General features: G+C 44.3%; 1 protein-coding gene across 1 annotated transcript; it reads left to right on the top strand.

The window, feature by feature from the left end:
- Positions 1 to 443: 443 nt before the first annotated feature.
- On the top strand, positions 444 to 24,085 carry LOC110070541 (cytochrome P450 2C18-like). The gene is made up of 9 exons (XM_072986971.2): positions 444 to 652; positions 1,955 to 2,117; positions 3,080 to 3,229; positions 9,388 to 9,548; positions 10,095 to 10,271; positions 13,295 to 13,436; positions 14,350 to 14,537; positions 22,291 to 22,432; positions 23,281 to 24,085. The coding sequence occupies exons 1-9, from the start codon at positions 470 to 472 to the stop codon at positions 23,460 to 23,462; spliced, it is 1,488 nt and encodes a 495-aa protein (XP_072843072.2). The 5' UTR covers positions 444 to 469; the 3' UTR covers positions 23,463 to 24,085.
- The last annotated feature ends 232 nt before the right edge of the window (positions 24,086 to 24,317 follow it).

Raw genomic sequence — 24,317 nt, 5'->3', positions numbered from 1 at the left:
GCTGGAATGCTTTACTTCTCCTTCTTTTCTTTTCTTCTCCTTGGCCTGCTTTCCTGCCACCATTCTTAACAATGCTTTGCGTTGCGGATGATGTGGACTTTTGTCCAGGGAAGGCCAAGCTAACCTACACAGGCTGATCTTTCCCTTTTCAAACATCACAGCAAGAATCTCTCTTGGTTTTGCTGCCACAGAGGAACCCGGCTGCCCCTTTGGCAAAAGTCACAAGAAGACAGCCGCCTTTTTGCCTAATATTGCAATATTTTAAGTTCAGAGAAGTTCATTTCCAGCTAATAACAAACCAGTCGGAGAACCGACTGCCTCACCGTAATTTGGCAATTTAACCTGGAATTCCGACTGATTAACTTGATCATGCACCAGAGCATCAGATGTGCAAAGTTCAGGCTGTGGAGCATAGATAAGGTTCCCCTCCTGGCCTCTGGAGATCCTGCTGCACCCACTGCCAGCCACCATGGAGCCTCTGGGGACAGTCACCCTTTTCCTGGGAGTTTGTCTCTCTTGCCTTCTTCTCTTGGCCGTCGTGAGGAGCAGGATGCAGGGCAAGGGAAGGCAGCCACCGGGCCCAATGCCTTTGCCCATTTTGGGGAACATCTTGCAGCTGAAGACCACCTTCCTCAGTAAGACTCTTGAACAGGTGAGCTGCAGAAGGAAAAGCCTCCCACCGTCAGGATCTCTCTAAGGGGTTGTGGTTTCATGGCTGGGTCTCGTTTGCTGATAGACCATGACAGCAAGGGGCAAGGCAGGCTGAAGAGCGCGAGAGGGTGTAGCATCCCTGCCCCAAGGAGCTTGCAGTAGGCCATTCAGTCCAGAGCAGAAGAAGGGTAAGGGAGAAAAGGCAGGGAGGGTGGGGGGCAAAGAAAGGCTGAGTTTGAAGGAAGAGCCAGAGAATGCAAAATGAGGCTAGAATGGTGCCTTTAAGACATCTTCCACATCTGGTTATTGCCCAGACAACCCTGCATAAAAAATGCAGACTAATTTTGTGATTTAGGAGAAAAATGTTTGACGAGAGGTTGCTGTGTTAGTCACTTTCAGCAAAAACAAAGGAGAGAGACAAAAGATTTGGTGAACCTCTGAGCTCCCAAATTGTGTTCCTTCTGGACAAAAATCCACTTCAGGAACATCGCGGCGAAGTGGTCAACAACCCAATGGAATCATTGTCAATTGCTGAAAATAGTTGTGTCTCTCCATGAGTAGACAGACGGGCAGGCAGAGTCCCTGTGGCGCTTCTGATTTAAGACACTGCTGCAGCCATCGACGATCGGGTTGGGCTGCCTCCAAACCAGACTCTTCACTCTAGAGATTCTTCTCTTTCCTTCGCTTCCTCTCCTCTTTTGAGTGATCAGCTGTAGCAATTTGTGTGTGTGTGTGTGTGTGTGTGTGTGAGAGAGAGAGAGAGAGAGAGAGAGAGAGACAGAGACAGAGACAGAGACAGAGACAGAGAGAGAGAAGGAAAGCCAAATGTGTGCATGGAACATCTTTGCCAAACTCCTTCTTATTCCCTGACCCTGCCTCCCAAACTTGAGGAAGTGCCTTGCTAAGACAAGTTCCGCTCCCTCTTTTCCCCCAAGAGACCTTACTTTATTTAATATTGCATTCAGAGGTGAAGCAAGTGCTGTGCCATTTCTCCACTTCACACAAATACATACACAAACATATACACAACCTCATGTTGATAAGAATAAATCCTCTAGAAGAGGTCTATGAAAAACTCGGAGAGTCGGAGTCCAAAACCTGATTTTGCCAGCCTCTGAGGACAGGAAGGATTGGACAGCATTAAGGTTTGGTTCCTTTTCCCCTGTTGAATGGGTGAGTAAGGTCCCTTTTAGTCATTCTCCTGGTTGAATGGAAACGAACAGACCACTTTCAAATTATTAACACTGGTGCTATTTTTTTGAGTTATTGCAAGCATAACGGTCTTTCTCTGGTCTTTCTCCAGCTCAGTGAGAAATACGGCCCCGTGTTCACCGTGCATTTTGGACGGTCACCTGTTGTGGTTCTCCATGGCTACGACACCATAAAAGAAGCTCTGATTGACCACGCAGATGAGTTTGCACCCAGGGGACGCCTACCGTTGTCTCAAAAAATCAACAAAGGGCAAGGTAGGTTTTGCTGGTTGCCAGTCCTCATGGGAGGTGGGACCACATCCTCCGCCCAGGGGGAGGGAAGAGGCAATGAGATTTAAAAAACAATGGGGGGAAATCAGCTCACATGGATGGCTGTTCAATGAGGTCTTTTAGCAGTCACAACCAGGGTGTGGAAGGCTGTTGGTCCCATTTTGGTTGCATTTGGTCAAATTCTACTTGCATTTTCTCCCTGGCCTTGTTTCCCATTGTGCTGTGAGATGATGGTCTTTATCCCGTATTGGAATTCATAAACACTTTTTACATATTTTCCCCAAATTACATGTTGTTCCCATTGACTAAACTAATCTTCTTCACTCATTTTTTTAAAAAAAATAATTCAGTCTATGACTGATTCGTTTGAGTAAGTCGAATTATGCAAACAAGCTAATGATCAGGTGGCAGAACCCAGATTGTAACGTAATGATCTACTGAAGTTGGAACTTATTCCACTGCTTTCCTCATGGAAAAGCTGCACTGGGGAAAACCGATGTCTTTTATATCATCAAAGTATAGATCTTTAATGCTGCTGAGACCTTGAGAGTCACTTTATGGCAGGAAGGTGGAAGATAAATTTAATAAATAAAGCAGACATCTAACTTATATTTGGAATGGATCTCGGGAATGAGAGAACCCTTGATCTTTTAATTCTATAGACGAAGTAGGAGGGATGTATCCAGAAAAGCTAGTCTGTAAGGTGCCACTCTGTCTTATTTTTGTTGTTGTTTCGTCTAGAGATGTTTCCATGATTAACGTGGTTTTGTCTTTGATCATTCTGGAGAATTCTGGAACAGCAGGAGAGCAGGTTCTCCGTAAAGCCAGTTTGGGGAAAATATGGCCTTCCAAGATAAAAGGAGTGACCCTGTTGGCAAATAATATAGGAAATGGGATTCGGACATTCAGATTCGCATGCCTAGTGTGGTCTTTCTCCCTGGTTCCAGGGATTATCTCCAGCAATGGGGAAAGATGGAAGGTGCTCCGGCGCTTCGCCCTCACCACCCTGCGTAACTTTGGGATGGGGAAGAAGAGCATCGAGGAGAGGATCCAGGAGGAATCCCAGTATCTGCTGGAAAAGTTCCGGGACACAAAAGGTAGGTCAGGACCATTGACTCCTCCCCTCAGTCAACTTTTTGAGAAGGGGGCTGCCTAAAATCTAGGAGATCAGTGCTGCTTTGAAGGGCTCTTAAAAAATCCTGTTGAAGCATCACTGATGCGCTGTGTCAGTCAGCAACCATGAAAAAAAATGGAGAGCTATGTCTCCCCTTCCCATCCAAAGGAAAGCCAAGTAGACATTTTTCATTTATGGTCAATGGAATCTCCAAAGGGCCAGCCGATTGGCCACCCACCCACTGAATGATCTTGACAAATCTTTACCTTTAGAAAGCAAAGAAGCTCTTGATTGTGCTAAGCAAAGTCTCTTGATGTGCAGTGTGCTTTTCGGATCTGAAACCACACAATCTCTGCTTGTGGCATCTAAGCGAATGTAAGGGACCCTCTTCACACAGAATCAGCCAGCTCCAACTCAGCGATCTAGCCAAGCCCTTAGTTGCCAGCCAGGTTTACAGTGGGGTCTCGACTTACGAACGACTCGACATACGAACGTTTCGACTTACGAACTGCTCTCATAGGAATATATGGACTCAACTAACGAACTTAGATTCGAGTTACGAACTCTTTTTTTCCCTTTTTTTTAAGCTAAGTCATCTTAGATTAAAAGAAAAAAGAAAAAATATGCCCCTCTAGTGACAGAAGGCAGAATAGCAGCTTCCCATTAGTTTCTATGGACGAAAAGAGCAAATACGGATTAAATGGTTTTCAATGCATTCCTATGGGAAATGCAGATTCGACTTAAAAACTTTTCGACCTGAGAACTGCCTTCCAATACGGATTAAGTTTCTAAGTCGAGTGTGTGTGTGTTTAGTCGTTTAGTCGTGTCCGACTCTTCGTGACCCCATGGACCAGAGCACGCCAGGCCCTCCTGTCTTCTACTGCCTCCCGGAGTTGTGTCAGGTTCATGTTGGTTGCTTCGCAGACACTGTCCAGCCATCTCATCCTCGGTCGTCCCCTTCTCCTCTTGCCGTCACACTTTCCCAACATCAGGGTCTTTTCCAGGGAGTCCTCTCTTCTCATCAGATGGCCAAAGTACTGGAGCCTCAGCTTCAGGATCTGTCCTTCCAGTGAGCACTCAGGGTTGATTTCCTTCAGAACAGAGAGGTTTGTTCTCCTTGCAGTCCAGGGGGTTCTCAAGAGCCTCCTCCAGCACCACAATTCAAAGGCATCAATTCTTCGGCGGTCTGCTTTCTTTATGGTCCAGCTCTCACTTCCATACATCACGACAGGAAAAACCATAGCTTTGACTATTCGGACTTTTGTTGGCAAGGTGATGTCTCTGCTTTTCAAGATGCTGTCCAGATTTGTCATCGCTTTCCTCCCAAGAAGAAGGCGCCTTTTAATTTCAGGGCTGCTGTCTCCATCTGCAGTGATCATGGAGCCCAGGAAGATAAAATTTGACACTGCCTCCATATCTTCCCCTTCTATTTCCCAGGAGGTGATGGGACCAGTGGCCATGATCTTAGTTTTTTTGATGTTGAGTTTCAGACCGTTTTTTGCACTCTCCTCTTTCACTCTCATTACAAGGTTCTTTAATTCCTCCTCACTTTCTGCCATCAGAGTGGTATCATCTGCATATCGGAGGTTGTTGATATTTCTTCCGGCAATCTTAATTCCGGCTTGGGTTTCTTCCAGTCCAGCCTTCCGCATGATGTATTCTGCATATAAGTTAAATAAGCTGGGGGACAATATACAGCCTTGCCGTACTCCTTTCCCAATTTTGAACCACTCAGTTGTTCCATGACCAGTTCTAACTGTTGCTTCCTGTCCCACATATAGGTTTCTCAGGAGACAGATAAAGTGGTCAGGCACTCCCATTTCTTTAAGAACTTGCCATAGTTTGCTGTGGTCCACACAGTCAAAGGCTTTCGCATAGTCAATGAAGCAGAAGTAGATATTTTTCTGGAACTCTCTGGCTTTCTCCATAATCCAGCGCAAGTTAGCAATTTGGTCTCGAGTTCCTCTGCCTCTTCGGAATCCAGCTTGTACTTCTGGGAGTTCTCGGTCCACATACTGCTGAAGCCTACCTTGGAGGATTTTGAGCATAACCTTGCTAGCGTGTGAAATGAGTGCAATTGTACGGTAGTTGGAGCATTCTTTGGCACTGCCTTTCTTTGGGATTGGGATGTAGACTGATCTTTTCCAATCCTCTGGCCACTGTTGAGTTTTCCAAACTTGCTGGCATATTGAATGTAGCACCTTAACAGCATCATCTTTCAAGATTTTAAATAGTTCAACTGGAATGCCATCACCTCCACTGGCCTTGTTGTTAGCCAGGCTTTCTAAGGCCCACTTGACTTCGCTCTCCAGGATGTCTGGCTCAAGGTCAGCAACTACATTGTCTGGGTTGTCCGGGATATCCACATCTTTCTGATATAATTCCTCCGTGTATTCTTGCCACCTCTTCTTGACGTCTTCTGCTTCTGTTAGGTCCCTCCCATTTTTGTCTTTTATCATGTTCATCTTTGCGCAAAATGTTCCTCTAATATGTCCAATTTTCCTGAACAGATCTCTGGTCTTTCCTTTTCTGTTATCTTCCTCTATTTCTTTGCATTGTTCATTTAAGAAGGCCCTCTTGTCTCTCCTTGCTATTCTTTGGAAGTCTGCATTCAAGTTTCTGTAACTTTCCCTATCTCCCTTGCATTTTGCTTCCCTTCTCCTCTCTGCTATTTCTAAGGCCTCGTTGGACAGCCACTTTGCTTTCTTGCATTTCCTTTTCTTTGGGATGGTTTTCGTTGCTGCCTCCTGGACAATGTTACGAGCCTCTATCCAAAGTTCTTCAGGCACTCTGTCCACCAAATCTAGTTCCTTAAATCTGTTCTTTACTTCCACTGTGTATTCATAAGGGATTTGGTTTAGATTATACCTGAGTGGCCCAGTGGTTTTTCCTAATCTCTTCAGTCTAAGCTTGAATTTTGCTATGAGAAGCTGATGATCAGAACCGCAGTCAGCTCCAGGTCTTGTTTTTGCTGACTGTATAGAGCTTCTCCATCTTTGGCTGCAGAGAATATAATCAATCTGATTTCGATATTGCCCATCTGGTGATTTCCATGTATAGAGTCGCCTCTTGTGTTGTTGGAAAAGAGTGTTTGTGATGACCAGCTTATTCTCTTGACAAAACTCTATTAGCCTTTGTCCTGCTTCGTTCTGAACTCCAAGGCCAAACTTCCCTGTTGTTCCTTTTATCTCTTGGCTCCCTACTTTAGCATTCCAGTCCCCTAGAATGAGAAGAACATCTTTCTTTGGTGTCAGTTCTAGAAGGTGTTGTAGATCTTCATAGAATTGTTCAATTTCAGTCTCCTCAGCAATGCTGGTTGGTGCATAAACTTGGATTATTGTGATGTTGAATGGTCTGCCTTGGATTCGTATTGACATCATTCTATCATTTTTGAGATTGTATCCCATTACAGCTTTTCCCACTCTTTTGTTGATTATGACGGCTACTCCATTCCTTCTACGGGATTCTTGTCCACAATAGTAGATATGATAATCATCTGAGCTGAATTCGCCCATTCCTGTCCATTTTAGTTCACTGATGCCCAGGATGTCGATGTTTATTCTTGCCATCTCCTGTTTGACCACCTCCAGCTTCCCAGTGTTCATAGATCTTACATTCCAGGTTCCTATGCAGTATTTTTCTTTGCAGCATTGGATTTTCCTTTCACTTCCAGGCACGTCCACAGCTGAGCGTCCTTTCGGCTTTGGCCCAACCACTTCATTAGCTCTGGAGCTACTTGTACTTGTCCTCCGCTCTTCCTCAGTAGCATGTTTGACGCCTTCCGACCTGAGGGGCCCATCTTCCAGCGTCATATCTTTTAGCCTTTTGTTTCTGATCATGGGGCGTTCTTGGCAAAGATACTGGAGTGGCTTGCCATTTCCTACTCCAGGTGGATTGCGTTTAGTCGGAACTCTCCACTATGTCCTGTCCGTCTTGGGTGTCCCTGCACGGCATAGCCCATAGTTTCTCTGAGTTACTCAAGCCCCTTCGCCACGACAAGGCAGCAATCCATGAAGGTCCCCATTGTTCTTCCTCTAAGTCGAGACCCCACTGTATTACTGGTTGACCTCTCTTTCTTCAGGGTGCCATAAACATGCTTGCTAGTATTTATTTTAGGGAGACAAAGTCTATGGATTGCGGAGGTTCTATCAAATTTTTGCAAGGTTTTTGGAGAACACTGTTCTTACTTTCTTCAAAAATCCCTAATTCTCTGTGTTGCTTCGTGTAGGTTACCCGATATCTCTCAGGGATTTCTCCCCTTGACTTTGGGATGGTTTTTCTTCCTGTTCAAAAGACTGTCACCATCCTCTGGGTCATGTTCATGGTCAAATAGACCTTTTCCAACTTACTTTTCTAAGCATTCTCTTCCTGATTGTGTGACATCTCGGTTTCTGCATACAAGGTGTTTGTGGTCTGCTCTGTTTTGTTCTATTTTCTGCATACAAGGTGTTTGTGGTCTGCTCTGTTTTGTTCTATCAAAGCATTCTTGATGCACATCTCTAGAAGCTGCACCTAAGCGTTTGTCTCCAGGCCTGTTTTTGGTTGTTGTTCTTTTGTTTTTTGACAATCGTTAGAACTTGCACACAATCTCATTATATATACATTTTTTCACCCATTTCTTCTGCCCTGCTGTTTTCTTATGTGTTGTAAACAGCCCAGAGTGGCCTTGTATACAAGTTGAAGGAAGGAAGGAAGGAAGGAAGGAAGGAAGGAAGGAAGGAAGGAAGGAAGGAAGGAAGGAAGGAAGGAAGGAAGGAAGGAAGGAAGGAAGGAAGGAAGGAAGGAAGGAAGGAAGGAAGGAAGGAAGGAAGGAAGGCAGGCAGGCAGGCAGGCAGGCAGGCAGGCAGGCAGGCAGGCAGGCAGGCAGGCAGGCAGGCAGGCAGGCAGGCAGAAAGAAAGAAAGAAAGAAAGAAAGAAAGAAAGAAAGAAAGAAAGAAAGAAAGAAAGAAAGAAAGAAAGAAAGAAAGAAAGAAAGAAAGAAAGAAAGAAAGAAAGAAAGAAAGAAAGAAAGAAAGAAAGAAAGAAAGAAAGAAAGAAAGAAAGAAAGAAAGAAAGAAACTCTTATGTGTCTGTTGTCCCTGCTCTGTAGTGGCCCTTTTTTTGAGCTCCTGGCTCTGAAAGAAACTCTGGCTTGGTTCTTGGTTCTACTTGGCTCTGCGCAAGGTCTGGATGGGTTGCTCACATCTCAGCTTGACTTTTGTTGGGGGCTTTCATCTACAGTATGGCTGTGTTATGGTTCCGTGGCAATAGGCATTTCACAGGGAGAATGCAGCTGACCTTTTTCCCACGGGAAAAGGTCATCTTGGGTGTGGCCCTCGTTCACCAAGGTGACCACCAAAGTGGTATTTGAAAAAGTAGACATTGCTGTCAGTGGACAGTTGGGGTTTTCCTTCCCTGAGCCTTGGGGGAACTCCACCGCTACCCACAAGGCACGGAGGGGGGGCGTACACAGTTGACAGGGATGCTTCCTCCTCATGTCCAGGTGCCGACCCTGGGCCTATTGAGCTTTTCATGGGTAGCGCCCCACAATGGCCCCATCCCTGCCGGCTTTGCTACCTCGGTTTGGAACAGCTCAAGAGTCCTGCCTGTCGTTGCTGTGAGCCCACACAAAGGCAGGCCATTCCGCTACTGACCTCCGGCAGGCGGTGTTTTTTTCCATCCCAGCTTTCTTTTATTCAGGAGCACTTGATGGGGCTTATGGCCATTGCAAGGGATAACAAAAGCAAACACAAGTAAGTCTGGCAATGGAATTGTTAAAATATGACAACAACAACAGCAGCAGCAGCAGCAACAATAAAAGTGTTAACTTTAATTCAGTCTGTAACGGATTCAAATTGTCAGAATAGTTCAAAGTGTGTGACCAGGATTGATTTTGGGGCATAAGCTGGAAACCATGCAAGCAGCGTGCGCAGCCTCTCGTGCGCGGGGTGTCCTTGGACTGGGCAATCACTCACACCCTCAGCCACACACCTTGGCACAGATCAGCCTGGAAAAAGCAAGCACCGCTTACACAGCTGCCCTTGTGTGCATGGCATTGTGTGTTAAGGTTCTGCCAGTTGCTTCACCATTTCCAGGGAGGGGCCGGCTGTGGTTTCTGGCTGGCTGGGCAAGGAGGCTAGTGGAGTCTTTTTGTTCTTCCAGGGAAGCCCTTCGACCCCACCTTCCTGCTCAGCTGCGCTACTTCCAACATCATCTGCTCCATCGTCTTTGGTGCCCATTTTGATTACGATGATGAGAGGTTTCTAGCCCTCCTCAACATATTCAATGACAACTTCAAGATTCTTAGCTCTCCTTGGGCACAGGTAAGATTCTCATCCGCTTGGTCGAAAAGGCGCTGCCGCGTTACCTTTTATTGGCCTTACGCCTAGAGGGCTCCCCTGTGGACCCACACACAGGTGGTCCTGAGTGATGGGGAGGGGAGGGCCTCCTGCCCCCAAAGGGTTGATGGTCTACCTGGACATCATGAGAAGAATGGCAGAGAGGAAGACGGAAGAGTCTTCAGTTGGAGGCCAAGGGTCTTCTGTTGAGATCCGACATCTCCAGCTGCCAGGCCCCTCACAAAGGCCAGGCACGCGGGAAGAGGCTGGCAAGTTCCCTGTCATGCAGGATTTGGGTTTTCACCACCCGGTTTTTGAGTTCAAGGTATATTGGGTAGATCTGTGTGCCTTCCCACTGGACAAAGGAGACTTTGTGGATCTTCCTCCCCGTCCCTTCCGTGAGACCTAGAAAAGTCATAGCCATGCTTACGAGGGCCACCAAATGGGCACAAAGCCACTGGACCTTGTTTGGCGGAAAAGGGATGGTTGACAACAGTGACCGGGACGGGTCTCTTCTGCCTTGCCTTTCAGATGGCCAATGTCTTCCCGTCTTTCATGGACCTCATTCCTGGGCCTCACCAGAGAATAATCAAAAACTTTGAAACATTAAAAGAGTTCGTTTCCAAAGCGGTGAAAGAGCACAAGGAGAGTCTGGATCCGAGTGCCACCCGGGATTTTATCGACTGCTTCCTTATTAGAATGGAGCAGGTAAGTTTAAAGGCAGAGCCCGCGGTCCAAGGGAGTGAGAATCTCGGTCGTGGGCTCACGCGTTGGAGGGGAGCTCCTTGGTCTGAGGGGAAGCTAAGAGGGCTGGTCGTCAGTGGACCGAGTGCCCAGGGTGGGAGGCTGGCCCTGCAGCCTCGGTGGCACCACCAAACACTCGGAATGCAGCCGAGCAACCTTGGCACTAGGAACGGAAATGCCAGGGGCTGGTGGGCTAAGCGCACCTCACACACAGAAACCCAGGCTCCACCTCCTCTTCCACCAGCATGGCTTGCCCTGACCTGGCACTCCTCTTTGGGGGGCCTGGAGAAGCTTCCCGAGGCATCAGCTGGTGCCTTGAGAACCAGCCAACTCTATTTGCCAGCCTGGCATACATCTCTACTCACCGGGCATCCCTGGAAGAAAGGAGACATCCATTCCAGTTCATAGATTGCCAGGATTTGTCTGCTTCCTCTCACCTGAATCTGAGGGTAGCCCCGGATGACATTTTCAGTCAGGAACACATACGTTTACTCTTGTGAGCACTCACAACATCAGAAGGAAGCAGAAGAGGACATGCTGTGGTGGATCAGCGGGTGGGGAGTCTCTTGGCAAACAGGAATGGAAGTTGGAATGATGGTGAGAATATACATCCTTGTCGTACTCCTTTCCCAATTTTGAACCAATCAGTTGTTCCATATCCAGTTCTAACTGTTCTTTCTTTCCCACATATAGATTTCTCAGGAGATAGATAAAGTGGTCAGGCACTCCCGTTTCTTGATGAACTTGCCATCATTTGCTGTGTATAGTCAATGAAGCAGAAAGAGATATTTTTCTGGAACTCTGGCTTTCTCCATGATCTAGTGCACATTAGCAATTTGGTCTCTAGTTCCTCTGCCCCTTCAAAATCAAGCTTGTTCTTCTGGGAGTTCTCAGTCCACATCCTGCTGAAGCCTACCTTGTAGGATTTTGAGCATAACCTTGCTAGTGTGTGAAAATAGTGCAATTGTGCAGTAGTTGGAGCATTCTGTGGCACTGCCCTTCTTTGGGATTGAGATGTAGACTGATCTTTTCCAATCCTCTGGCCACTGTTGAGCTTTCCAAACTTGCTGGCATATTGAGTGTAGCACTTTAACAGCATCATCTTTTAAGATTTTAAATAGTTCAACTGGAATGTCATCACCTCCACTGGCCTTGTTGTTAGCCATGCTTTCTAAGGCCCAGTTGTCTGGGTTGTCCGGGATATCCAAATCATTCTGATATAATTCCTCTGTGTATTCTTGCCACCTCTTCTTGATGTCTTCTGCTTCTCTGAGGTCCCTACCATTTTTGTCTTTTATCATGTCCATCTTTGCACAAAATCTTCCTTTAACATCTCCAATTTTCTTGAACAGATCTCTGGTTTTTCCCTTTCTATTATTTTCCTCTATTTCTTTGCATTGTTCATTTAAGAAGGCCCTCTTGTCTCTCCTTGCTATTCTTTGGAAGTTTGCATTCAGTTTTCTGTAGCTTTCCCTGTCTCCCTTGCATTTTGCTTCCCTTCTCCTCTCTGCTATTTCTAAGGCCTCGCTGGACAGCCACTTTGCTTTCTTGCATTTCCTTTTCTTTGGGATGGTTTTTGTTGCTGCCTCCAGTACAGTATTACGAGCCTCTATCCAAAGTTCTTCAGGCACTCTGCCCACCAAATCGAGTTCCTTAAATCTGTTAATTTATTTTAAAAAGAGAATATTTTGAGCTAAGTAATAAAAATTCTAAGCTACTAACAAAAGAAAAGAAATAAAGGTAATATAGAAGTGATAGAGCACCAGGAGAAGGTGTAACAAAGTGAAATAAAAGTTAGAAGTGATCCAAGGTCTTTTATTTAAAACAAACTATATACTAGTAAAAATCCATTTCTAGATAAAATTAAAGAATATAAATAAAGAAACTATGATAAGAAACTGTTGGAAGAGGAAAGCGGTAGAATGGAACAATTATTTATGGAGGAGGAAATAGAGGGAATAATAAGTAAATTTAAGTAAGATAACACCTAGAACAGAATTAGGCCCGCAGTACTATGAATTATATTTTTGGTAGTTGTAGGTTTTCCGGGCTGTTTGGCCGTGTTCTGAATGTTTTTCTTCCTAATGTTTCGCCAGTCTCTGTGGTCATGGGCATCTTCAGAGGACAGAAGTAGCACTCTGTACTCTGGTGCAGTTTGTTTAGTAGTTGAGTATTTATAGCTGTGGGATCAGCTTTTGTCCTTTTCAGGAGATGGGTGATTATGGTGATCATGTGGCTACCTGATTAGGCATCCTTCAGTCTTGAGAGACTATGGTAACGTGCACCTTATGGAGGACTTGGAGTGTCCTCTCCAGAGCATGAAGCCTGGGTAGAATAATATGGAGGATAGGCTGTTAGCTACCCGAGCAGCAGATCCCCCCTCTCCACGTTGCTGAAATAGTCCAATGGAAAGGCAAGAGCCAATACAACTGGTTCCAGGAACATTGCAGGAGTTGCCAGAATGACACGAACTACCTCCGGGATTCCGGATCCGGATTTTGCCTCGAAGTTAACCCCTGAAGCCTTTTTCATTAGTGGATATAGCCAGTGGAGTTTTTAAATAGGAGTTTTCCTGTTCCTAGATGGGCTGCCTTCCCAGGCTGGCGAGCCCCACGTACCCACCTACAGAGACTGGCAAAATGTTAGGAAGAAAAACCTCCTGAACACGGCCAAACAGCCCAAGAAAACCTAAAACAACTGGCCGTGAAAGCCTTTGAGAATACAAATATATTTTTATTTGTTGAAGTTATTATTTTTTTCTTATGTAAATGCCATTTGATTCCTGGCTTTGTCTTCTGTTGTCTGCCAGCCAGGTGTTGGTACATATTTTATTTGATTTTATATTTTATTTTATGGGCTTCATTTGACAGGCTCCATGCTGCTTTTCTGCCAGTTTGAACCTCTCCTATTTTTACATGGTTTCATATTATATTTTTTATAAAGCTCAGTTAAGTTGGCGGCACTGATTATGCCTCATATTTCTTCAGGAAAAAAAGAACGGCGTGTCAGAGTTCACCCCTGAAAACCTGGTGGCCTCCGTACTCGATTTGTTTGGAGCGGGAACAGAAACAACCAGCACGACCATCAGATACGGGCTCCGGATTCTCCAGAAATACCCAGAGATAGAAGGTAAAACAGGCCCTTCAACTACCTGCTGGCCTCTCAAGTACATTCTCTCCCCTCTCCTGGTCTCTCCTTTCAGGTTCTCCATGTCTCATCACAGCCCCATGGAATTCCTGCTTTGCTCCCTGGGTGATTCCAGGCTGAACTGTAGGGCAGGATTTTGGGTGATCATGGAAATTAGTATAGGTGCCAGTGGGTAAAGAAGGATAGTAAAAACACAAGTCAGACCAGGAAGGATCCACCAGAACCACCACCAGAAAAACAGGTGGGAACCTGGAAACTGTTGTGTTTCAGGCAAAAGGCTTTCTTCAGGGAAGCTAAATATTCAGAAACACTCATCCAGAATATTTGGAGGGCGCCCTGCTTCTAGGATTCAAACGCAGAGTGCAAATATATATACACCATGTGCACTCGAGTATAAGCCTAGTTTTTAGCACAATTTTTTTTGCTGAAAAAGGATTCCATCGGCTGATAGTCGAGTCAGTGTCAGAATGACATGTTCTCCTCTGCGGTGTGGGTGTTCTGCAGACTCCTCCGCTCATATACGGGCACCTGCAGCTTTGAAAATAGCTCTGCTTCTAGGATTCAAAAGCAGAGTGAATGTATCTGTTTTCCCCTTCAATAAAAACAGGCACCCAACTCTTCTGAAGAATGCCTGTCACCTGGAATAAGTTGTTGGGCCATGAAGAAATAATGGCCTGCATCTCAGGGTAAACCTTCTTTGTAGGGGTGATGGGGGAATAGAGCTGGAGAAAGGAGACTCATCAGAAGAAAAAAGTCACATAGAAGAGGCCAAGCCACCCAATCCATCATCCAGCCTGTAGGGCAATCGGCCACCAGGTCAACCCTCCTGACCAGATTCCAGGGCTTCTGTGGCACGTCAGGGAATTGGTGCTGACCTTTTCTCATCCCTTTCCAGAGAAAGTGCATGAAGAGATTGACCGCGTGGTCGGCCGAGGCAGGGCGCCATGCATAGCTGACCGTGGGCAGATGCCTTACACGGAAGCTGTCATCCACGAAATCCAGAGGTTCATCTCTCTCGTCCCACTGAGTGCCCCCCGCTTAGTCGTCAAAGACACCCCCTTCCGACAATACGTCATCCCAAAGGTACCGGCTCTGCTTCTACTGCTTCTATACTGCTAAGGCGACGGATGCAGCCCAGGGATACATGGATCTCGGCCGGGCTGAGGAGGGTCTTATCTCAGAGTTGGCACAAGCCCAAGGGCCGTGCTGCCGAAGGGGAGGGGGCAGCTGAAGAGAGAGGGACGGGGCTGTAAAAGTTGACGTGCATTTCTGTTCCATTGTAGCAGTTGCTACTTTGGGGTTTTCTGTCATTGACAGGTCCGTTTTTTAAAAAAAGAGGTTGTTTTTAACTGGAAATGTTCCCTTATGCCCTCTAGTGACCAAAAGTATCTTTAAATGTTTTTTTTAATCTCTCTTTTTTCTCTCCTTCAATATGGGGCGTTATGTTCATGGTCCCCTAAAGGGTCGTTGGGCATTCGGCCAGAGAGTTCAACGGGCACTTATCTACCACCTTTGCGCTGGATCGAGTCCTTAGACCTCAGCAGTGCATAGCATAAGCCCTTTGAACATGTCTGACCTAAAAAGAACTCTTTGCACTTACTCAGTACTTAGCATGTACAGGCACATGTGTTTTGTGATTCCTTAGAACTCCCAAAAGCTCAGTTAGGTAAGACTCTTAAATGATAGCTAGTTTGTGGCCCTTCTCCACTCCTGGATTTAGCCAGACCCTGCTGTTCAAGAGACCAGACCTCAATAAGGAATTTTAATAATTATTTTTTTATTAGAAAAATACACTTTCATTAGAAAATCAGTTTATATTGCATAAGCATTAGCATTAAGAACATATTCAAAGATCATTGCAGTTAAATAAGATAACTATTTCCCATTTAAAATAATCAACTACTAAGATGAAACTAAGGTGGGCTATGTTGGGCTACGGTGGGTTAGCCCCCACCTCTCTCTTTCTCCTTTACTTACATCCTCTCTCCTTCAAGCTACATGCGCATACCATCATCAAGGAACGAAACCCATAACAAAATAGAATCCATTTCCGTCAGTCAAGTCAAGCAAAAAGTTACATTGACATAACCCATCTTCCATCTTCTATCCTCCTAACTCCTCCCTTCTTCTTTTTTTGAATTCAAACATACGAAAAACAGAAATAGAAAAAGGAAAAAGAGAATAATTTAAAAAATGTAAACTAAACCCTCTACTAAGCTAAACCCTCCCCCCTTTGGAGTCAGAGACTCCAGCCTCGTTAAACCCTCCGCTCTCCCCCAGTTTGGTTTCCAGTGTATACTAAGTAGATATACATATATGATAGAATTTGCCCTAGACTCCTGTCTTCTTCTGGGCCCAGGAGTATATTAGTTCCCAGCTTTGTTTTACGTAGTGTCTTGGTTGTTCCCGTAGTGCTTCTGATAGAGTGTCCAGTTCTGCTAAATCCCATAACTTCTTTAACAACTCTTCTGTCGTCGGAACCTCTTCGCTTTCCCATTTTGGGGCCCAGAGTAGTCTAGCTGCTGTGAGTATATACATAAGACAATGCTTCAATCTTTTTATCATTAATTCCTGGCATGACATTCAATAATGCCATTTCAGGTTTTATATCTAATTTCTGCTGGGTAATTTCTTTCACTATTTCCCACACCTGTGTCCAATAATTTTTGACTTTTCTGCATGTCCACCACATATGATAATAAGTTCCTGCATTTTTTTACACTTCCAACATATACTGCTGTTACCCTCTGACATTTTTGCTAGTCTTACAGGTGTATAATGCCATCTGTAAAACATTTTGAGGATATTTCCTCTGAGATTTGCTGGTTTAATCATTTTATAGCTTTCTTTCCACATCTTAGTCCAATCATCGTTATATCCAATTTTTTTGCCCATTTTACCATTGTCTCTTTCACCTTCTCATCCTCTAAGTCATATCCTAATAAGTATATGTACATTTTCTTAATTATTCTTTCATCCGTATATATCTGCAGTCTATCCACCTGGACTTTGCCCTCAAAGAAACCCACTGTCCTATCTTTTTTGTATCTTGATTCTAATTTTACCATTGACCACCAATCAACAGCTACATCCATTTTTTTCAAGCTCTTGTTTGTCCTTTATCTTCTGCTCTTTAGTTAACAGATTTTCATATGTGGTCAACATTCCTTTCTGGTTCAGGGCTTTTAATGTAAATGCTTCTATAGGTGCCACCCACAATGAGATTTTCTCGTAGGTTTGTGCTTGAAATATTTGCCATACTATCCCTAGGGCCTTCCTAATGATATGTTCTCCAAACCAGTGGTTCTTAACCTTTTTGAAAGAAACACCCCCTTGAGCCATTGAGGAAGTTATCATCGCCCCCCTCCCCACGCGGATATCTTATTTATTTATTTATTTATTTATTTATTTATTTATTTATTTATTTATCTATCTATCTATCTATCTATCTATCTATCTATCTATCTATCTATCTATCTATCTATTTATTTATTTAAGACACTTAAATCCAATGACCCCTGAAAACAAAATTCAATTCCAAGAAAATGAAATGCCCCAAAAAAGTAACATTTAATGATTTAGTTGCAAATGAATTTTAAGACGCCAAAAGAAAAATAAAAAGGGCATAAAAACAAACTGCAATGCAGGAACTAAAAATTTCAAGATGAAAACTCTGATACTTAATTAAGATTGGGGGAAAATATATATTCATGCACACTGTAAAAAAGCTGCAGCCATCTTCACAGGTTTGGATTGCTCCAGCGCCCCCTACCGCCCCCCTTCTGCTCCAGCGCCCCCACGCTGCCCCTTTTCATTATACCGCCCCCCTGAAAAATGAAATCGCCCCCTGGGGGGCATTACTGCCCACGTTAAGAACCACTGCTCCAAACTGTGAGTGTTCCTTATGTCTCCCATACCATACATATGCATGCCATCCCATCTTTAAATCATGTCCCTTTAGTTTCATAAATCTTTGATTTTCTAAGGTTATCCATCCTTTAATCCAGGTCATTGCACAGGCCTTATAATATACTAGCGAATTCAACAGCCCCCCCTCCTTTCTTTCAGATCTTGTAGCAGTTTTTATTCTTGGCTTCTTAGGTTTCCGGAGCAAATTTGATGTTAGTCCATCCAAATCCTTAAAATATTTAAAGTTCAGTATATTGGGAGATTTTGAAATAGGAATAGGAATTTAGGTAAGATCATCATTTTTATTGTTGATATTCTTCCCATTAATCAGAGTTGTAGTTTGTTCCGTTCCTCCAGATTTTTCTGAATTTCTTTCTGTATTGCTAAGTAGTTTTCTTTCATTAAATTGCTTGGTTTTTTGGTAATAACCACCCCTAAATATTTAATTTTTTTTCACTGCCTCAGAATTGGAATTCTCTGCTAATTTTTCGAGATCTTCCTTCTTTATGTTTTTTGTCATAAATTTTGTTTTTTTGATAGTTTACTTTAAATCCGGCCACCTGTCCAAATTCTTCTATAACTTCCAATAACCCTCCAATATTTTTCAAAAGATTTTCTAGTATTATCGCTAAATTGTCCACGTACGCTTGTATCTTAAATTCTTCTCCTCTAATTTTGACTCCTTTGATTGCTTTGTTGTCCCCAATACTAAAATAAATAGTAGGGGGGATAGTGGGCAGCCCTGTCTTGTTCCTTGTTCAATCAGTATATTCCCAGTTAGATTACCATTAACTTTTATCTTGGCTACTTGCTTAGTATATATTGCCTTAATTGTTTGTAGATATGTTCCTTGGAAGCCCATTCTTTTCAGTGATGATAGTATAAACTCCCAATTTACATTATCAAAGGCTTTTTCTGCATCAAGGAAGATTAGCATCATCTGCTTTTCGGGATGCATTTCATAGTATTCCAATATGTCTATTATTATCCTTATATTTGATTATGATTTCCTTTTAGATAAAATGCCTGTTTGGTCTTTATGTATTATTATTTCAAGTATCTCCTTTAATCTTGTGGCTAGGATGGTTGTGAAGATCTTACAATCAACATTTAGGAGAGAAATCGGTCTGTAATTCTTAGTTAGTCTTTTATCTGTGCTTCTTTATGTATTAGAGAGATGTATGCTTCTTTCCATGAATTAGGAATTTCCCCTTTAGTCTGTATATCTTCAATTAGTTTCTTGAATTGTGGACTTAAGATTTCTTCAAATGTCTTATAATATTCTGCTGGTAGTCCATCTGGGCCAGGAGATTTGCCGCTTTTTTGTTTCTTCCATGCTTCTCCGATCTCTTCCATTGTGATTGGTTTGGTCAATTTCTCCAGGGGTTGATGATTCAACCTCCATTCAGGAATATTGTTCCAATAATTTTTTGTCTCTCTTCTTCTCCTTCTCTTTTCTTATATAGTTCAGTGAAGAATTCATGAATCTCCTTTTCAATCTCCTTTTGTTTATATACTTCCTTCCCTTGCTTATCAAATATTGCTGTAATCATCATTTTCTCTCTCTCTCCCTTTTATTCTATATGCTAACCAATGAGAACCACAGCCAGGGGAAAGAGAGAGAGAGAGCAAGAGAAGGAAGGAAGGGAGGGAGGGAGGGGGAGGGAGGGGGAGACATGTTTAGGGAGCCTGAGAGGAAGGGCAGGATGAGGCCAGTCCAGTGCGTGGGGAGGAGGAGCTGTCTTTGGGTCAAAATGGATAAAGGAACTGATCCTCAGGAATCTGCCCCAAAACACGGTCAAATCAAGAGCCCCATTTGTACCCACAGAGTTACACCACAGAAGTGATGGGACACCTGACTGATTTTAACGTGGGATCCCCACCCACAACAGTCACCATCTCTGCCAACAGACTGGACAATGAAATGGTTTTAAAAGCCAGTCTGGACCCCTCAACCGTGATACAACTCAGTTTTAAAATGTATTAAATGTTTTCTGAAGAGGACGTAACTGCTTAACCATTCTCTGAAGCCGATGCAGAGAGTGATTCATATACCATGAGACTGTGACATCACTTTAGATTGCAGCCAAAAAATAATAGTAAATTCCTATGTATATTCCGAGGTTAATCAGTCATGTAGGTAAGCCCTTATCTTTAAAGTACCCTCACGGTCACTAGAAGTCACTTCTGACTTGACAGCACATAACAATGACAAGAAGATTATTTCAGAAAAGTTTTATGATAACAAAACATAAAGGTATTCGCGAAGGCTTTCACGGCCGGGATCTAATGGTTGTTGTGGGTTTTTCGGGCTTCTTGGCCGTGTTCTGAAAGTGGTTCTTCCTAACGTTTCGCCAGTCTCTGTGGCCGGCATCTTCAGAGGACAGCAAACTGTGCTCTGGGAGGTTGAGAGTGCCAGCTAACGACACCCATCAGCCACAGGGACAGATAATCCCCCCTCTTGATCAAAACAATGCAGCCATAACAAAACACAATCAATCATCTCCTGATTAGGACAATAGCCTACCTCACCAACTAGGCTTCTCACAACCATAAATACTCCACCCACTCTCAGCCTCCCAGAGCACAGTTTGCTGGCCACAGAGACTGGCGAAATGTTAGGAAGAACCACTTTCAGAACACGGCCAAGAAGCCCGAAAAACCCACAACAACCAAAACATAAAGGCTTGAATGCAACCGTTGGCCCCGGGAAGGTTTGATTACCTGCACCAGAGAGGAAATGAATAAGTCCTGACCAAACTCAACAGTGGCCAGAGGATTGGAAAAGATCAGTCTACATCCCAATCCCAAAGAAAGGCAGTGCCAAAGAATGCTCCAACTACCGTACAATTGCACTCATTTCGCACGCTAGCAAGGTTATGCTCAAAATCCTACAAGGTAGGCTTCAGCAGTATGTGGACCGAGAACTCCCAGAAGTACAAGCTGGATTCCGAAGAGGCAGAGGAACTCGAGACCAAATTGCTAACTTGCGCTGGATTATGGAGAAAGCCAGAGAGTTCCAGAAAAATATCTACTTCTGCTTCATTGACTATGCGAAAGCCTTTGACTGTGTGGACCACAGCAAACTATGGCAAGTTCTTAAAGAAATGGGAGTGCCTGACCACCTTATCCATCTCCTGTATGTGGGACAGGAAGCAACAGTTAGAACTGGTCATGGAACAACTGAGTGGTTCAAAATTGGGAAAGGAGTACGGCAAGGCTGTATATTGTCCCCCAGCTTATTTAACTTATATGCAGAATACATCATGCGGAAGGCTGGACTGGAAGAAACCCAAGCCGGAATTAAGATTGCCGGAAGAAATATCAACAACCTCCGATATGCAGATGATACCACTCTGATGGCAGAAAGTGAGGAGGAATTAAAGAACCTTGTAATGAGAGTGAAAGAGGAGAGTGCAAAAAACGGTCTGAAACTCAACATCAAAAAAACTAAGATCATGGCCACTGGTCCCATCACCTCCTGGCAAATAGAAGGGGAAGATATGGAGGCAGTGTCAAATTTTATCTTCCTGGGCTCCATGATCACTGCAGATGGAGACAGCGGCCCTGAAATTAAAAGGCGCCTTCTTCTTGGGAGGAAAGCGATGACAAATCTTGACAGCATCTTGAAAAGCAGAGACATCACCTTGCCAACAAAAGTCCGAATAGTCAAAGCTATGGTTTTTCCTGTCATGATGTATGGAAGTGAGAGCTGGACCATAAAGAAAGCAGACCGCCGAAGAATTGATGCCTTTGAATTGTGGTGCTGGAGGAGGCTCTTGAGAATCCCCTGGACTGCAAGGAGAACAAACCTATCAGTTCTAAAGGAAATCAACCCTGAATGCTCACTTGAAGGACAGATCCTGAAGCTGAGGCTCCAGTACTTTGGCCATCTCATGAGAAGAAAAGACTCCTTGGAAAAAACCTTGATGTTAGGAAGGTGTGATGGCAAGAGGAGAAGGGGACGACCGAGGATGAGATGGCTGGACAGTGTCTGCGAAGCAACCAACATGAACCTGACACAACTCCGGGAGGCAGTAGAAGACAGGAGGGCCTGGCGTGCTCTGGTCCATGGGGTCACGAAGAGTCGGACACGACTAAACGACTAAACACACACACACAAGCTCAATTTCACTGATTTTAAGAGGTCCACCTTTGTTTAAAACATTGGATATGGACGTGAAAGCCAAGAGTGACAGAGTTGTGGTATTACCAGGATACACCAGGTGGTGCTAACCAATAGAAAACTTCCCTGAGAGATGAAGATGCAAAGCAATAAATCAGTGTTGATAGCAGAATAGTTGTATTATTTACAGGATATATACATACATGTACAGCTTAGTCCTTGTTTCCAGTCCTGAAGTCATACACAGTTGTTTCAACAGAGTTCAATGCATAAATCAGAGTCAAAGTCCTTGTAAATTAGTTCAGCAGTCATATACCATGTGTTCAGTCCAGTAGTCAGAGTTCTTCTCCCAATATATAGCATGAAGACACGGCTTCTTCCAGGATTTCTCCAGCACAGCACCACGACAGCAACATGACACCAACCCAACAACACCAACGACACCAACAGAGTGTGTGTGCTAGGTCTGCTAGCTTTATCCCAGGGTTATCCAATCCTGGGATTTCTTCCTCAGCTGTTACAAGTAACTCAGCTGTATAAATTCTAGCCTTACTTCTTTCTACAGCACTGATTCTTATAAACACTTATTGCATAGTACAAAATTGTATTCAACAATTCCTCCAGGTTTATCTTAAACCTGTCAAAGAGGAACGAGAAGGAAAGGGAAAGGGGTTAAGAAGGGGGCTTGGAAACCTGGCTCCTGGTCCATTGAAGGGAGGAGAAGCACAAGCGATATCAGAAGCATCTCAGCTCAAACACAGACAGCAAACGGCATAACTGGCTTCTTTTCCCTCTCCCCAGGGCACCATCATCTTCCCTGTCCTGACCTCTGCGCTGTATGACAGCAAAGAGTTTCCAAACCCCACAGAATTTGACCCACAGCATTTCTTGAACAAAGACGGGACCTTCAGGAAGAGTGACTACTTCATGCCCTTCTCGGCAGGTAAAAGGGCTCTTCCCTCAATGGCCAGTCTCCCAGCCAACGGCGCTCCTGACCAGCTCCTTAGGGGCTTCCTCGTCTCCCACCACTGTTGCAGGGAGGGGACACTGATAGGGCTCAACCTCAAACCCTTCCTGACTTATCCTTACCAGTGAGGGCAAACAGTTACGTAAAATGAGGGTGGTGATTGCTTCCTCATGTTGACTTTTAAGGCTGTTGAACATCAGAGAGAGTGTTTAAACCTTCTTATTTAGCCATTCCTTCTGCTCTCTCTCTCTTGCTCACTCTTTGTGTGTGTGTTTCCAGCCGGTGGAGAACTTGAGGGAAGTGCTCCATCTTCCCCTCTTGCTTGGAGGTGAGGCGTCTCATTCCAAAGAGAATGACAGTAGCATCTTTTTCTTAGTTTTTTTTAAGCCCTTTAAGATCTCAAAGCAGTGGACTGGGTGCTTGCATCTTTTTCAACTATCAGCCCTTTCTGCTAGGCTTGCTAGGAATATGCATGCTTCTTAAAGGGAAATGGGCATGAGATTGTGCAAATTAGGAAGAAACAGTGGCTGTTTTCCTCCCTCTTGCCAAGAGGTCAGGCATGTATCAGGCCTGAGGGGTTTGCCAAGTCAAATCAGCCTGAAATTTAGCTCCTCGTTGGGCGAGAATGCCACAGTCTGGGCTTCACCTCTCCTACCCTGCTTTGCCCTTCCCCACCACAATGACCAAAAATGAGGCTGCAGATAATGTTCTGAGGAGGTGTTCCTGGAAGGCCACATTCCCCTTGACCTTGTCATGAGGTTTCCCTCCAACCGTTGAGGAAGATTCTCTTCTTGCTTACCTTCCCGCCTTGGTTTCCCTTGCAGGTAAACGAATCTGTGCAGGGGAGGGCCTAGCCCGCATGGAACTGTTCCTCTTCCTGACCACCATCCTACAGCACTTCAACCTGAAGCCCCTCCAGGATCCCAAGGACATTGACCTCACCCCTTTCCTGAGCGGCGTCGGCAACCTCCCTCGGCCTTATCAGCTCTGCATTCTCCCTCGCTGAGGAGAAGGAGGCCTCTGGCCCACCGGATGCCGTCTGGCGGTTGACCAGTTCAGACCTTGGGACTGAACCTGTCTACAATTTCCAGCCTACCTTGTCTGGGCAGCAAAACTGTAAACCCCTGAGAGCCCTTTGCTTAGAAGCAGAGAATCTATTTTCCTAGAAGGAGGGCCTGGACCTCAGAACAGGCATCAACCTGCTTGAATTTGTTTTCCTCAAATGGCCTATATTTGTTCCTTCTTTCTTGTTCACCACAAGATGTGCTTTTCACTGCTATAAGCTTTTGTGTTTTTGGACTGAGATAAGATTGAACTTCATGTCTGTATCCTTTCTAGCTAAAAACGTATAATTGATATATATTTGTCTGACTTATAAGTATTTATACCTTAAGTTCAGTCTTTATGCATTTTCAGTATTGGTATCTGCTGCTTTATCTGCTTTATCTAATACATTACCGTAGTCTCTTGAGACTGAAGGATGCCTACGTCATATCTACTGCTTTTGTTCACAGCTGTAAAAAATGATATGTTGGATCATATGTCTTTGACTTCTAAAAGGTCTTCATGTTTTCAGTAGTTTCTGGATTTTTGTGCATAGAAGTAATTAAAACTTGCAGATATAGACAATCTAATGCTGCCAGGACTCATTTTTCTCTGTTTACTTCACCATGAGTGGAAATCATGGTTTATTCTTATCCTCTGAAGTGAGACTTGTTTGGAAGCTACTTTTCTCATGAACCAGGCAGGAGCAAGCAAATAACTTATATCTTGATAACACGTTAGAATTTTGATATGATGGTGTTAACCGGCTGTAGGGGAAATACTCCCTACAACTCCCAACAATCACCAGCCAAAAGGC

This window comes from Pogona vitticeps, chromosome 1 (genome assembly GCF_051106095.1).
Source record: "Pogona vitticeps strain Pit_001003342236 chromosome 1, PviZW2.1, whole genome shotgun sequence".
In the NCBI taxonomy this organism is placed as follows: domain Eukaryota; kingdom Metazoa; phylum Chordata; class Lepidosauria; order Squamata; family Agamidae; genus Pogona; species Pogona vitticeps.
The sequence above is the reverse complement of the archived record's forward strand: the minus strand, read 5'-3'. Positions and strand labels throughout refer to the sequence as shown.

What these genes read in the sequence shown, in the direction of transcription:
- LOC110070541 (XM_072986971.2), top strand. Translation starts at nt 470, where the DNA reads ATGGAGCCTCTGGGGACAGTCACCCTTTTCCTGGGAGTTTGTCTCTCT. An exon ending in TCAGTAAGACTCTTGAACAG is followed by an intron (nt 653 to 1,954) that starts GTGAGCTGCAGA and finishes GTCTTTCTCCAG; the next exon opens with CTCAGTGAGAAATACGGCCC. An exon ending in CTTCATGCCCTTCTCGGCAG is followed by an intron (nt 22,433 to 23,280) that starts GTAAAAGGGCTC and finishes TTTCCCTTGCAG; the next exon opens with GTAAACGAATCTGTGCAGGG.